Source organism: Oncorhynchus mykiss, chromosome 8 (assembly GCF_057628025.1).
Source record: "Oncorhynchus mykiss isolate SJ-2025 chromosome 8, ASM5762802v1, whole genome shotgun sequence".
Classification (NCBI taxonomy): domain Eukaryota; kingdom Metazoa; phylum Chordata; class Actinopteri; order Salmoniformes; family Salmonidae; genus Oncorhynchus; species Oncorhynchus mykiss.
In genome coordinates, this window is record NC_143029.1 from 4,503,019 (window position 1) to 4,517,768 (window position 14,750).

Sequence of the window (14,750 nt, forward strand, 5' to 3'; positions counted from 1 at the left end):
ACCAGTGGGCAGTCAACCAGTGGACAATCAACCAGTGGACAGTCAACCAGTGGGCAGTCAACCAGTGGACAATCAACCAGTGGACAGTCAACCAGTGGGCAGTCAACCAGTGGACAATCAACCAGTGGACAGTCAACCAGTGGACAGGCAACCAGTGGACAGGCAACCAGTGGACAGGCAACCAGTGGACAGTCAACCAGTGGACAGTCAACCAGTGGACAGTCAACCAGTGGACAGTCCAACCAAAATTATCTACAGATGGTACAAACATTTCAAGAATTCTAGGAAGTGACTTAAAAAAGGAAAGGAAACTACAAAGACGTCCCTATATGTTAATTTATTGTCAGTACTCAGTACAAATGTATACTGTCCATACATAAACTTGAACCAAAAAGTTTAGCCAAAATGACCTGACAAAGTGTACTTACAAGCTGTTACGTTAAAAAGTACAAATAGGTACCAAGATAATCACACTGAGGCAATATGTATATTAGTAAAACACCATTGAAATACTGCAACCCTTTTGTTGTACACTCACCAACATTCCAACCAATCAATTCCAACCAATCAATTCCAACCAATCAATTCCAACTAATGAATGTAAGTCTGATTTTTTAACCGTTTTTTTCTTATTTGCCATTCAGATTCATTGTTTTTTTTAAACGTATCTCTAACCAATCAGATTCATTGTTTTGTTTAAACGTATCTCTAACCAATCAGATTCATTGTGTTTTGTTTAAACTTATATCTAACCAATCAGATTCATTGTGTGTTGTTTAAACCAAGTAAATCCTAAGCCATTGATAACAACTTCATTGTGTTTCAATTTAATTATAATTTGAGATAAATACTATGTATAAATTATATGAAGAGGGAGAAAATATATGTATTTCACCACCGTCTGCTACACAGTGTTTCCGTCTAAAACTTCCGGAGAATTTCATTGAGAATCTGCTGATGCTACTGTAAGCATTCAATAGATCAGGGAAGGGAAACTTTGATTGGGGGTGGGGCCACAAAAAAATCAGAACTTATTATTTAAATTTGGGGGGAGGGAATTTATCTGAGGGCCTTCAAAAGTGGGGGTGGCCCATTCCTGCACTAGAGGAAGGATTTAAATAATCACACTTCACAAGTCAATCCGTTTGAAACTAAATTGTCTTTCTGATTGAATCAAGCTCTCTTCATGTAGAGCTCATACTAGATATATAGTGGCATGACCTCTTAATCAAGCCATTCAGTCACTAGTTTATAAAGTCACTAGTACATAAAGTCATTAGTTTGTAAAGTCACTAGCTAGTTCATAAAGTTTTGTTCACAAAAAGTGCCTATTCATTAGAAGACATACCTTCTCGTAAACATCGTAGTCTAAAAACAGTTTTTTTCATCCATCAAAGACCAAACAAACACTGCCCAACGAGTTGCCCGTAGCAATACTAAACATATACATTACAAAACTAGCTACTTCAAGACATGTTTCCTATTTAGGAACATTAGATTATGATACGTCTTCAATATGGCCGATGATTCAGCCGCTACAGTTCAGTTCAGTTCAGTTCAGTTCAGTTCAGTGCAGTGCAGTGCAGTGCAGTGCAGTGCAGTTCAGTTCAGTTCAGTTCAGTTCAGTGCAGTTCAGTGCAGTGCAGTGCAGTGCAGTTCAGTGCAGTGCAGTGCAGTGCAGTGCAGTGCAGTGCAGCGCAGCGCAGCGCAGCGCAGCGCAGTTCAGTTCAGTTCAGTGCAGTGCAGTGCAGTGCAGTTCAGTGCAGTGCAGTGCAGTGCAGTGCAGTGCAGTTCAGTTCAGTTCAGTGCAGTTCAGTTCAGTTCAGTGCAGTGCAGTGCAGTGCAGTGCAGTGCAGTGCAGTGCAGTGCAGTGCAGTTCAGTTCCTACCAGGTCAAAGTTGTACTTATGCTTTTTTTTATTTTATTTTTTTTTACATCTTGGTCCCAAGCCCAGCCTATAAAAAGCATTCATCTTCGTTAGACAAAGTCACAAACTCTCTCATCCTGACAGCATTTGGTGTCAGGCCCGTAGAGGTATCTCGTTTATCAGGTCTGGTCCCAGGTAGAGATAGCGGACCAATTGTGCCACGGATTCAAACCCTCTATCTCTATAATCAAATCGTTATCTTTTTTTTCATTTTTATGAACCTCAAACCGCATTTTGGTATCATTGTTTCTCTCCCCCTCAAAGGAAAGTCCATTCAGCAATACATTCTTTCTCACAGCGTTCATTGTCTTTCCAAACCACGTTCTGCCATTGTCTTTCCAAACCACGTTCTGCCATTGTCTTTCCAAACCACACTCTTGTCATTGTCTTTCCAAACCACGTTCTGCCATTGATTTTCCAAACCACGTTCTGTCATTGTCTTTCCATACCACGTTCTGCCATTGTCTTTCCAAACCACGTTCTGCCATTGTCTTTCCAAACCACGTTCTGTCATTGTCTTTCCATACCACGTTCTGCCATTGTCTTTCCAAACCACATTCTGTCATTGTCTTTCCAAACCACATTCTGTCATTGTCTTTCCAAACCACGTTCTGCCATTGATTTTCCAAACCACGTTCTATCATTGTCTTTCCAAACCACGTTCTGCCATTGATTTTCCAAACCACACTCTGTCATTAGCTTTGTCCCCTGTTACCCCCTCAGACCTCGGTGTATCACAGTGTTATTCCCTAATGTTCCTACTACGTCCTTCAGCCACGTCCTTCAGGCCCTCCATAGGCTTCATGACCTCGAAGGTGGTGAGGGACTTCTCCTTAATTTTCCCACTCTTGTCCACGTGTCTGATGCTCTGTGTCACTGTGATGGTTACCTGCTTCGTGGACATCCTGTTGTCTTGCCATTTCGTCTGTGGGGGGAAACAAGGGTAACTCTTTATAAATGTGGTATATATGTGGTATATACACTACCAGTCGATAGTTTGGAAACCAACTCTTTCAACGGATTTTCTTAATTTTTTACTATTTTCTACATTGTACAATAGTAGTGAAGATGTCAAAACTATTAAATAACACATATGGAATCATGTAGTAACCAAAAAAGTGTTAAACAAATCAATATATATTTTATATATTCTTCAAAGTGGCCACCCTTTGCCTTGACGGCAGCTTTGCACACTCTTGGCATTCTCTCAACCAGCTTCATGAGGTAGTCACCTGGAATGCATTTCAATTAACAGGTGTGCCTTGTTAAAAATGTATTTGTGGAATTTATTTCACCCTTAATGTGCTTGAGCCAATCAGTTGTGTTGTGACAAGGTAGAGTTGGTATACAGAAGATAGCCCTATTTGGTAAAAGACCAAGTCCATATTATGGCAAGAACAGCTCAAATAAGCAAAGAGAAACGACAGTCCATTATTACTTTAAGACATGATGGTCAGTGAATCCGGAAAATGTCAAGAACTTTGAACGTTTCTTCAAGTGCAGTCGCAAAAACCATCAAGCGCTATGATGAACATGGCTCTCATGAGGACCGCCACAGGAAAGGAAGACCCAGAGTTACCTCTGCTGCAGAGGATAAGTTCATTAGAGTTACCTGCACCTCAGATTGCATCTGAAATAAATGCTTCACATAGTTCAAGTAACAGACACATCTCAACATCAACTGTCCTTTGGTCTGATGAGTCCAAATGTGCGATTTTTGGTTCCAAATGCCATGTCTTTGTGAGATGCAGAGTAGGTGAACGGATTATCACCGCATGTGTGGTTGCCACTGTGAAGCATGGAGGAGGAGGTGTGATGGTGTGGGGTGATTTGCTGGTGACATTGTCAGTGATTTATTTAGAATTCAAGGCACACTTAACCAACATGGCTACCACAGCATTCTGCAGCAATACGCCATCCCATCTGGTTTGCGCTTAGTGGGATTATCATTTGTTTTTCAACAGGACAATGACCCAACACACCTCCAGGCTGTGTAAGGACTATTTGACCAAGAAGGAGAGTGCTGGAATGATGCATCAGATTACCTGATCTCCACAATCACCGGACATCAACCCAAATGAGATGGTTTGGGATAATATTCTAATCTTTGGTGACTTTAATATTCACATGGAAAAGTCCACAGACCCACTCCAAAAGGCTTTCGGAGCCATCATCGACTCAGTGGGTTTTGTCCAACATGTCTCTGGACCCACTCACTGTCACAGTCATACGCTGGACCTAGTTTTGTCCCATGGAATAAATGTTGTGGATCTTAATGTTTTTCCTCATAATCCTGGACTATCGGACCACCATTTTATTACGTTTGCAATTGCAACAAATAATCTGCTCAGACCCCAACCAAGGATCATCAAAAGTCGTGCTATAAATTCACAGACAACACAAAGATTCCTTGATGTCCTTCCAGATTCCCTCTGTCTACCCAAGGACGCCAGAGGACAAAAATCAGTTAACCACCTAACTGAGGAACTCAACTTAACCTTGCGCAATACCCTAGATGCAGTTGCACCCCTAAAAACTAAAAACATTTCTCATAAGAAACTAGCTCCCTGGTACACAGAAAATACCCGAGCTCTGAAGCAAGCTTCCAGAAAATTGGAACGGAAATGGCGACACACCAAACTGGAAGTCTTCCGACTAGCTTGGAAAGACAGTACTGTGCAGTACCGAAGAGCCCTTACTGCTGCTCGATCATCCTATTTTTCTAACTTAATTGAGGAAAATAAGAACAATCCGAAATTCCTTTTTGATACTGTCGCAAAGCTAACTAAAAAGCAGCATTCCCCAAGAGAGGATGACTTTCACTTTAGCAGTGATAAATTCTTGAACTTCTTTGAGGAAAAGATTATGATTATTAGAAAGCAAATTACGGACTCTTCCTTAAATCTGCGTATTCCTTCAAAGCTCAGTTGTCCTGAGTCTGCACAACTCTGCCAGGACCTAGGATCAAGAGAGACACTCAAGTGTTTTAGTACTATATCTCTTGACACAATGATGAAAATAATCATGGCCTCTAAACCTTCAAGCTGCATACTGGACCCTATTCCAACTAAACTACTGAAAGAGCTGCTTCCTGTGCTTGGCCCTCCTATGTTGAACATAATAAACGGCTCTCTATCCACCGGATGTGTACCAAACTCACTAAAAGTGGCAGTAATAAAGCCTCTCTTGAAAAAGCCAAACCTTGACCCTGAAAATATAAAAAACTATCGGCCTATATCGAATCTTCCATTCCTCTCAAAAATTTTAGAAAACGCTGTTGCGCAACAACTCACTGCCTTCCTGAAGACAAACAATGTATACGAAATGCTTCAGTCTGGTTTTAGACCCCATCATAGCACTGAGACGGCACTTGTGAAGGTGGTAAATGACATTTTAATGGCATCGGACCGAGGCTCTGCATCTGTCCTCGTGCTCCTAGACCTTAGTGCTGCTTTTGATACCATCGATCACCACATTCTTTTGGAGAGATTGGAAACCCAAATTGGTCTACACGGACAAGTTCTGGCCTGGTTTAGATCTTATCTGTCGGAAAGATATCAGTTTGTCTCTGTGAATGGTCTGTCCTCTGACAAATCAACTGTACATTTCGGTGTTCCTCAAGGTTCCGTTTTAGGACCACTATTGTTTTCACTATATATTTTACCTCTTGGGGATGTTATTCGAAAACATAATGTTAACTTTCACTGCTATGCGGATGACACACAGCTGTACATTTCAATTAAACATGGTGAAGCCCCAAAATTGCCCTTGCTAGAAGAATGTGTTTCAGACATAAGGAAGTGGATGGCTGCAAACTTTCTACTTTTAAACTCGGAAAAAACAGAGATGCTTGTTCTAGGTCCCAAGAAACAAAGAGATCTTCTGTTGAATCTGACAATTAATCTTAATGGTTGTACAGTCGTCTCAAATAAAACTGTGAAGGACCTCGGCGTTACTCTGGACCCTGATCTCTCTTTTGAAGAACATATCAAGACCATTTCAAGGACAGCTTTTTTCCATCTACGTAACATTGCAAAAATCAGGAACTTTCTGTCCAAAAATGATGCAGAAAAATTAATCCATGCTTTTGTCACTTCCAGGTTAGACTACTGCAATGCTCTACTTTCCGGCTACCCGGATAAAGCACTAAATAAACTTCAGTTAGTGCTAAATACGGCTGCTAGAATCCTGACTAGAACCAAAAAATTTGATCATATTACTCCAGTGCTAGCCTCTCTACACTGGCTTCCTGTCAAAGCAAGGGCTGATTTCAAGGTTTTACTGCTAACCTACAAAGCATTACATGGGCTTGCTCCTATCTATCTCTCTGATTTGGTCCTGCCGTACATACCTACACGTACGCTACGGTCACAAGACGCAGGCCTCCTAATTGTCCCTAGAATTTTTAAGCAAACAGCTGGAGGCAGGGCTTTCTCCTATAGAGCTCCATTTTTATGGAACGATCTGCCTACCCATGTCAGAGACGCAAACTCGGTCTCAACCTTTAAGTCTCTATTGAAGACTCATCTCTTCAGTGGGTCATATGATTGAGTGTAGTCTGGCCCAGGAGTGGGAGGGTGAACGGAAAGGCTCTGGAGCAACGAACCACCCTTGCTGTCTCTGCCTGGCCGGTTCCCCTCTTTCCACTGGGATTCTCTGCCTCTAACCCTATTACAGGGGCTGAGTCACTGGCTTTACTGGGGCTCTCTCATGCCGTCCCTGGAGGGGGTGCGTCACCTGAGTGGGTTGAGTCACTGATGTGGTCATCCTGTCTGGGTTGGCGCCCCCCCCCCCCCCCCTTAAGTTGTGCCGTGGCGGAGGTCTTTGTGGGCTATACTCAGCCTTGTCTCAGGATGGTATGTTGGTGGTTGAAGATATCCCTCTAGTGGTGTGGGGGCTGTGCTTTGGCAAAGTGGGTGGGGTTATATCCTTCCTGTTTGGCCCTGTCCGGGGGTGTCCTCGGAGTGGGCCACAGTGTCTCCTGACCCCTCCTGTCTCAGCCTCCAGTATTTATGCTGCAGTAGTTTATGTGTCGGGGGGCTAGGGTCAGTTTGTTATATCTGGAGTACTTCTTCTGTCCTATTCGGTGTCCTGTGTGAATCTAAGTGTGCGTTCTCTAATTCTCTCCTTCTCTCTTTCTCTCTCTCGGAGGACCTGAGCCCTAGGACCATGCCCCAGGACTACCTGACATGATGACTCCTTGCTGTCCCCAGTCCACCTGGCTGTGCTGCTGCTCCAGTTTCAACTGTTCTGCCTTATTATTATTCGACCATGCTGATCATTTATGAACATTTGAACATCTTGGCCATGTTCTGTTATAATCTCCACCCGGCACAGCCAGAAGAGGACTGGCCATCCCACATATGCTCTCTCTAATTCTCTCTTTCTTTCTCTCTCTCGGAGGACCTGAGCCCTAGGACCATGCCCCAGGAATACCTGACATGATGACTCCTTGATGTCCCCAGTCCACCTGACTGTGTTGCTGCTCCAGTTTCAACTATTCTGCCTTATTATTATTCGACCATGCTGGTCATTTATGAACATTTGAACATCTTGACCATGTTTTGTTATAATCTCCACCCGGCACAGCCAGAAGAGGACTGGCCACCCCACATAGCCTGGTTCCTCTCTAGGTTTCTTCCTAGGTTTTGGCCTTTCTAGGGAGTTTTTCCTAGCCACCGTGCTTCTTCACCTGCATTGCTTGCTGTTTGGGGTTTTAGGCTGGGTTTCTGTACAGCACTTTGAGATATCAGCTGATGTACGAAGGGCTATATAAAATAAATTTGATTGATTGATGAGTTGGACCGCAGAGTAAAGGAAAAGCAGACAACAAGTGCTCAGCACTTTAAGACTTTTTTGGTTACTACATGGTTCCATATGTGTTATTTCATAGTTTTGATGTCTTCACTATTATTATACAATGTAGAAAATAGTAAAAATAAATAAAAGCCCTTGAATGAGTAGGCGTGTCCAAACTTTTGACTGGTACTGTGTGTCGTATGAATGTGTTGTGTTATGTTGGTACTCTTCAATTGTTACTAAAGAGAGAATGGTTAGTCACCATTATAGGGACAAAAACAGTTTAGATAAGCAAACATAATAATTTGTGGTATTGGAAAAAAGATATACAATATATTGCTTATGGATGTGGTATGTACGGGTTATGAATGTGGTATGTACGGGTTATGAATGTGGTATGTACGGGTTATGGATGTGGTATGTACAGGTTATGGATGTGGTATGTACGGGTTATGAATGTGTTATGTACGGGTTATGGATGTGGTATGTACGGGTTATGGATGTGGTATGTACGGGTTATGGATGTGGTATGTACGGGTTATGGATGTGGTATGTACGGGTTATGAATGTGTTATGTACGGGTTATGGATGTGGTATGTACGGGTTATGGATGTGGTATGTACGGGTTATGAATGTGGTATGTACGGGTTATGGATGTGGTATGTACGGGTTATGGATGTGGTATGTACGGGTTATGGATGTGGTATGTACGGGTTATGGATGTGGTATGTACGGGTTATGAATGTGGTATGTACGGGTTATGAATGTGTTATAAATCGACTATGTAGGTAAACTTGAAGTGTTACCGAAACAAGAATGCTTTAATACATTGTGGGTAAATCTAAAAAGTATTTTTTCAATGAATCTCATCCTCAACCTCCTCAAGGAGGGACGAGAAGAGTGTATTTTGAACAAGGACCTTCTCCTCCAATGCTCTTACAGGTTCCCATTTTGAGAAGGAGATGAGAGAGAATCGAGGAAAATACTTTTAAAATTTAACCATTAACTTACTGTTTCCTCAGTGATAAAGTTGACTTACTATTCCCTCAGTGATAAAGTTGACTTACTATTCCCCCAGTGATAAAGTTGACTTACTATTCCCTCAGTGATAGAGTTGACTTACTATTCCCTCAGTGATAGAGTTGACTTACTATTCCCCCAGTGATAAAGTTGACTTACTATTCCCCCAGTGATAGAGTTGACTTACTATTCCCTCAGTGATAGAGTTGACTTACTATTCCCCCAGTGATAGAGTTGACTTACTATTCCCTCAGTGATAGAGTTGACTTACTATTCCCTCAGTGATAGAGTTGACTTACTATTCCCCCAGTGATAGAGTTGACTTGCTATTCCCTCAGTGAGAGTTGACTTACTATTCCCTCAGTGATAGAGTTGACTTACTATTCCCTCAGTGATAGAGTTGACTTACTATTCCCTCAGTGAGAGTTGACTTACTATTCCCTCAGTGATAGAGTTGACTTACTATTCCCTCAGTGATAGAGTTGACTTACTATTTCCCCAGTGATAGAGTTGACTTACTATTCCCTCAGTGATAGAGTTGACTTACTATTTCCCCAGTGATAGAGTTGACTTACTATTCCCTCAGTGATAGAGTTGACTTACTATTCCCTCAGTGAGAGTTGACTTACTATTCCCTCAGTGATAGAGTTGACTTACTATTCCCTCAGTGAGAGTTGACTTACTATTCCCTCAGTGATAGAGTTGACTTACTATTCCCTCAGTGATAGAGTTGACTTACTATTTCCCCAGTGATAGAGTTGACTTACTATTCCCTCAGTGATAGAGTTGACTTACTATTTCCCCAGTGATAGAGTTGACTTACTATTCCCTCAGTGATAGAGTTGACTTACTATTCCCTCAGTGAGAGTTGGCTTACTATTCCCTCAGTGATAGAGTTGACTTACTATTCCCTCAGTGATAGAGTTGACTTACTATTTCCCCAGTGATAGAGTTGACTTACTATTTCCTCAGTGATAGAGTTGACTTACTATTCCCTCAGTGATAGAGTTGACTTACTATTCCCCCAGTGATAGAGTTGACTTACTATTTCCTCAGTGATAGAGTTGACTTACTATTCCCCCAGTGATAAAGTTGACTTACTATTCCCTCAGTGATAGAGTTGACTTACTATTCCCCCAGTGATAGAGTTGACTTACTATTCCCTCACTGATAGAGTTGACTTACTATTCCCCCAGTGATAGAGTTGACTTACTATTCCCCCAGTGATAGAGTTGACTTACTATTCCCTCAGTGATAGAGTTGACTTACTATTCCCTCAGTGATAGAGTTGACTTACTATTCCCTCAGTGAGAGTTGACTTACTATTCCCTCAGTGATAGAGTTGACTTACTATTCCCTCAGTGATAGAGTTGACTTACTATTCCCCCAGTGATAGAGTTGACTTACTATTCCCTCAGTGATAGAGTTGACTTACTATTCCCTCAGTGATAGAGTTGACTTACTATTCCCTCAGATAGAGTTGACTTACTATTCCCTCAGTGATAGAGTTGACTTACTATTCCCTCAGTGATAGAGTTGACTTACTATTCCCTCAGTGATAGAGTTGACTTACTATTCCCTCAGTGAGAGTTGACTTACTATTCCCTCAGTGATAGAGTTGACTTACTATTCCCTCAGTGATAGAGTTGGCTTACTATTCCCTCAGTGATAGAGTTGACTTACTATTCCCTCAGTGATAGAGTTGACTTACTATTCCCTCAGTGATAGAGTTGACTTACTATTCCCCCAGTGATAGAGTTGACTTACTATTCCCCCAGTGATAGAGTTGACTTACTATTCCCTCAGTGATAGAGTTGGCTTACTATTCCCTCAGTGATAGAGTTGACTTACTATTCCCTCAGTGATAGAGTTGACTTACTATTCCCCCAGTGATAGAGTTGACTTACTATTCCCTCAGTGATAGAGTTGACTTACTATTCCCTCAGTGATAGAGTTGACTTACTATTCCCTCAGTGATAGAGTTGACTTACTATTCCCTCAGTGATAGAGTTGACTTACTATTCCCTCAGTGATAGAGTTGACTTACTATTCCCTCAGTGATAGAGTTGACTTACTATTTCCTCAGTGATAGAGTTGACTTACTATTCCCTCAGTGATAGAGTTGACTTACTATTCCCTCAGTGATAGAGTTGACTTACTATTTCCTCAGTGCGTAGGACGCTTCTTCTCTGTACTGTAACAGGTGAGGGTTGAAGCGCCTGGTTGTGGGAGGGCAGTATTGCAGGGTGGGCACTCAGCTTTACATTGTTCAGTCCTGCTTCAGACATGTCAGAGCACACCTGTAGATAGGCCTGGGCTGGGGCAGGCAAGCCGTCTTCAAAGAAATCTGCATCTAGAAGAAAACACCTTTTAATGTCCCCCTTTATCGACCAGTCTCTTGTGCAGTGGGCTCCCAAGTTGCACTGCGGTCATAGGCACTGCATCTCAATGCTAGAGGCATCACTACAGACACCCTGGTTCAAATCCATGCTGTATCACAACTGGCCATGTTTGGGAGTCCCGTAGGGCGGTGCACAATTGGCCCAGTGTCGTCTGGGTTTGGGCGGAGTTGGCCGCCATTGTAAATAAGAATTTGACCTTTTCGAACAACTTCTAAATTTGACGTTTGAGAAACATGGATGAACGTCTAATTCTGATGTGAGACTGTGAGAGCTGGTTGAAACACCACTGCTCGATGCATAGGTTTGTCACATCTGCACTAAGTGAATGAGTCATGCAGCCTAAACATTGTTTTCTTGTTACACATGATAATGGATGATAATGGATCTCCCTTAGTGACCACTAAAATACTTACTATTTCCATGGCAACTACAGGCCTTTTGGCAATGTTTTCAACCTTTGCTGGCTTCAAACACATTCCACAGAAGGCCTAGTGTCTGTGGAATTTAGGATTTTCCCTTTCAATTAAGACCTAGACAACCAGGTGAGGGGATTTCCTTAATAATCAGTGACCTAGACAACCAGGTGAGGGGATTAATTTAATAATCAGTGACCTAGACAACCAGGTGAGGGAATTTCCTGAATAATCAGTGACCTAGACAACCAGGTGTGGGGATTAACTTAATAATCAGTGACCTAGACAACCAGGTGAGGTGATTTCCTGAATAATCAGTGACCTAGACAACCAGGTGTAGGGATTAACGTAATAATCAGTGACCTAGACAACCAGGTGAGGGGAGTTCCGTAATAATCGGTGACCTAGACAACCAGGTGAGGGGATTAACTTAATAATTAGTGACCTAGACAACCAGGTGAGGGGAGTTCCTTAATAATCAGTGACCTAGACAACCAGGTGAGGAGAGTTCCGTAATAACCAGTGACCTAGACAACCAGGTGAGGGGAGTTCCTTAATAATCAGTGACCTAGACAACCAGGTGAGGGGAGTTCCTTAATAATCAGTGACCTAGACAACCAGGTGAGGAGAGTTCCTTACTAATCAGTGACCTTAAGTGAGGAGTGAAAACCTGCAGACACTCGGCCCTCTGTGGAATGAGTTTGACACGTGTGCCCTACTGTACATAGTGCAATACTTTGGACCAGAGGTCTATATAGCAAATAAAATGGCGTTTCAGGTGCAGCCTAAAGCCGAACCAGGTAGGTTCTCTTACCAGGTGTGATGGTTTTCTCAGAGACGAAGCTTTCAGATGAGTTCTCAGAAGGGATATCCATACTCTGTATGGAGGAGAGTGGGATGTCTGTGTCTGTACTGGTCAGCCAGGTAGATTCTGTTTCCTTGGTCCAGCTCTCCAGGTACCTGGGCTCCAGAACATCAGTCCTGCTGCCACCACACCCCATGGTGCCTCCTATAGTTCCCCCTACTTAGCAGGGAGAGAGGGACAGACCAGGTTCTCCTCAGACAGAGAAAGAGGAGGGAGAAACCCAAACGGCGGGACTCTGGCTCTTGGGTCCTCTCAGACAGATACAGGAAAATGAAGAGACAGACAGGTACCTCCTCTCAGACAGAGACAGGAAAATGAAGAGACAGACAGGTACCTCCTCTCAGACAGATACAGGAAAATGAAGAGACAGACAGGTACCTCCTCTCAGACAGAGACAGGAAAATGAAGAGACAGACAGGTACCTCCTCTCAGACAGAGACAGGAAAATGAAGAGACAGACAGGTACCTCCTCTCAGACAGATACAGGAAAATGAAAAGACAGACAGGTACCTGCTCTCAGACAGAGACAGGAAAATGAAGAGACAGACAGGTACCTCCTCTCAGCGGGCGCAGAGAAGGGAGGGATCAGAGCTGTGGATTCTGTGTTTCAGAGGTGATTTGGAATCCCACTCTCTTGAAGAGATAGCCCTTGCTGGGACTCGTAAGCCCGGATGTTGTAACCCTATGTTAACTCTGATGTTGACCTCTGACCTTTGGTCTAATGGGTTGGTGAGTCAACAGGAGATCGGGATGTCTACTTGGTCTAATGGGTTGGTGAATCAGCAGGAGACCAAGTTTGTCCTCTTGGTCTAATGGGTTGGTGGGCCAGCAGGATGCCTGGGGTTGATTGCAATGTACCAAATGCACGAGATCTAAGAAAAGAATCCGCCAGATGTCCAGAAATCAGCAGGAGATGCAATCCTCTCTCAAGGAGAAGGCTGAGGTGGTTTGTAGTGGCATTTCACTACCAGTACCCATTTGTTCGATTTTCCGCCATTTTCTTAAAAATCACTTCAGTTGATTTGTTTCAGCAGAATTGCTGGGGTCTTTTTTTCTACAGATTCCTGTTCCTCTGCAGGTGAAGTAGGACACGCAGTGGGCGTGTCTTACATCTCACCTGGCCAACCTCTGCGCCTGCATCATCAACACCCCATTGGTCCAATGACATATCAGTCTGTCAGGGAAGGGAGCCTGAGGGGTTTTGCCTAGGGAAAGGATGGAGAAAGCATGTCAACTGTGCATGTCATTTGTTGTGCATAAGAAAGTTACATCTTGTTGTGTTATTAGCTGCTGTTTTATGATTTAAATGAAATGCCTCAAGCCTATCTGACACAGCAAGTAGGGTGACAGTCATCTTAATTGATTGTTTCCGTGTCTAATATTTGGCTTGGTTTTTTTTGACGTTTTTTTGTGCAAAATGAAAATTACTGTTTGGGATTTTGAAATCACACTGACATCATAACCAACTGAAATGTCATATAATATATATATATATATATACATATATATATATACACATATACATATATATATATATATATATATATATATACATACATATATATATATATATATATTGTTTTTACCAATGTATCGAAATACTGTATGCATTAGCGATGTATTGGCACACGCCTGTAATAACAGTACGACAACACAGAGCACCACATCTATGTCGTTGTGGGCCATAATAACATCACAATAAATCAATGACGTTTCAATAGAAAATTAGACAGATGCGACGGAAGAAAAAAAAAATATATGAACGTGAATGGCTAATATTCAGCTGTAAGAAAGGTTACCCTTTTCGTGTGTTCACCTGATATAAAAAGCAATAACAATAGTCTTTCGCTTGCATTCATTTACTTACTATCCACGGACATCCACCGGGTTCCTCTTTTTCCGCCTGACCTCCTCTCCTCCTCGCATCCCTCCTTTCAGAGCGAGTAGCCTTCCACCAGAGCCAGTAGAACCACTGGGCCAATAACGACACTCCCCCTTCACCGTGTGTGTGTGTGTGTGTGTTACGTGCGCGGGGGCTGGCGCTCGCAAGCGTGAACGAGCCTGCCCTATGCGCGCATATTAGTGCTTGTAGCCAATTTGAACATTGATAGCAGAAATGCCACGTCATCTGCAGTCTCTTGATTCGTGTCTCACATATTCTCCGTAATGGGGCTATAGTGAAAAAAAAAAAAATGTCATTTATTAGACCTTCTTCTCTTGATTAAAGCATCACACTGGATTACATTTACAATGTGCATTACAGGTAATTCCATTGTAATTAATTGCTCTTTGAAACTCAGAGTACATTGGAAATCAACTAAAGT

The 14,750-nt window shown here is 42.5% G+C and overlaps 1 protein-coding gene across 1 annotated transcript; it reads right to left on the reverse strand.

The window, feature by feature from the left end:
- Nucleotides 1–2,509: 2,509 nt before the first annotated feature.
- baalcb (BAALC binder of MAP3K1 and KLF4 b) lies at nucleotides 2,510–14,507 on the reverse strand. Its single transcript, XM_090183083.1, has 5 exons — nucleotides 14,294–14,507; nucleotides 12,981–13,631; nucleotides 12,376–12,585; nucleotides 10,906–11,099; nucleotides 2,510–2,852 (listed from the first exon to the last, which is right to left on the reverse strand). The coding sequence occupies exons 3-5, from the start codon at nucleotides 12,560–12,562 to the stop codon at nucleotides 2,670–2,672; spliced, it is 564 nt and encodes a 187-aa protein (XP_090039209.1). The 5' UTR covers nucleotides 12,563–12,585; nucleotides 12,981–13,631; nucleotides 14,294–14,507; the 3' UTR covers nucleotides 2,510–2,669.
- Between the last annotated feature and the right edge of the window lie 243 nt (nucleotides 14,508–14,750).

Excerpts from the sequence above, each read along its gene's own strand:
- baalcb (XM_090183083.1), bottom strand. The coding sequence starts at position 12,562 with ATGGGGTGTGGTGGCAGCAGGACTGATGTTCTGGAGCCCAGGTACCTG. Across the intron at positions 11,100-12,375 it reads TGAGAAAACCATCACACCTG|ATGCAGATTTCTTTGAAGAC; the intron begins GTAAGAGAACCT and ends GTTTTCTTCTAG. Across the intron at positions 2,853-10,905 it reads TCCTACGCACTGAGGAAATA|ACGAAATGGCAAGACAACAG; the intron begins GTAAGTCAACTC and ends TTCCCCCCACAG.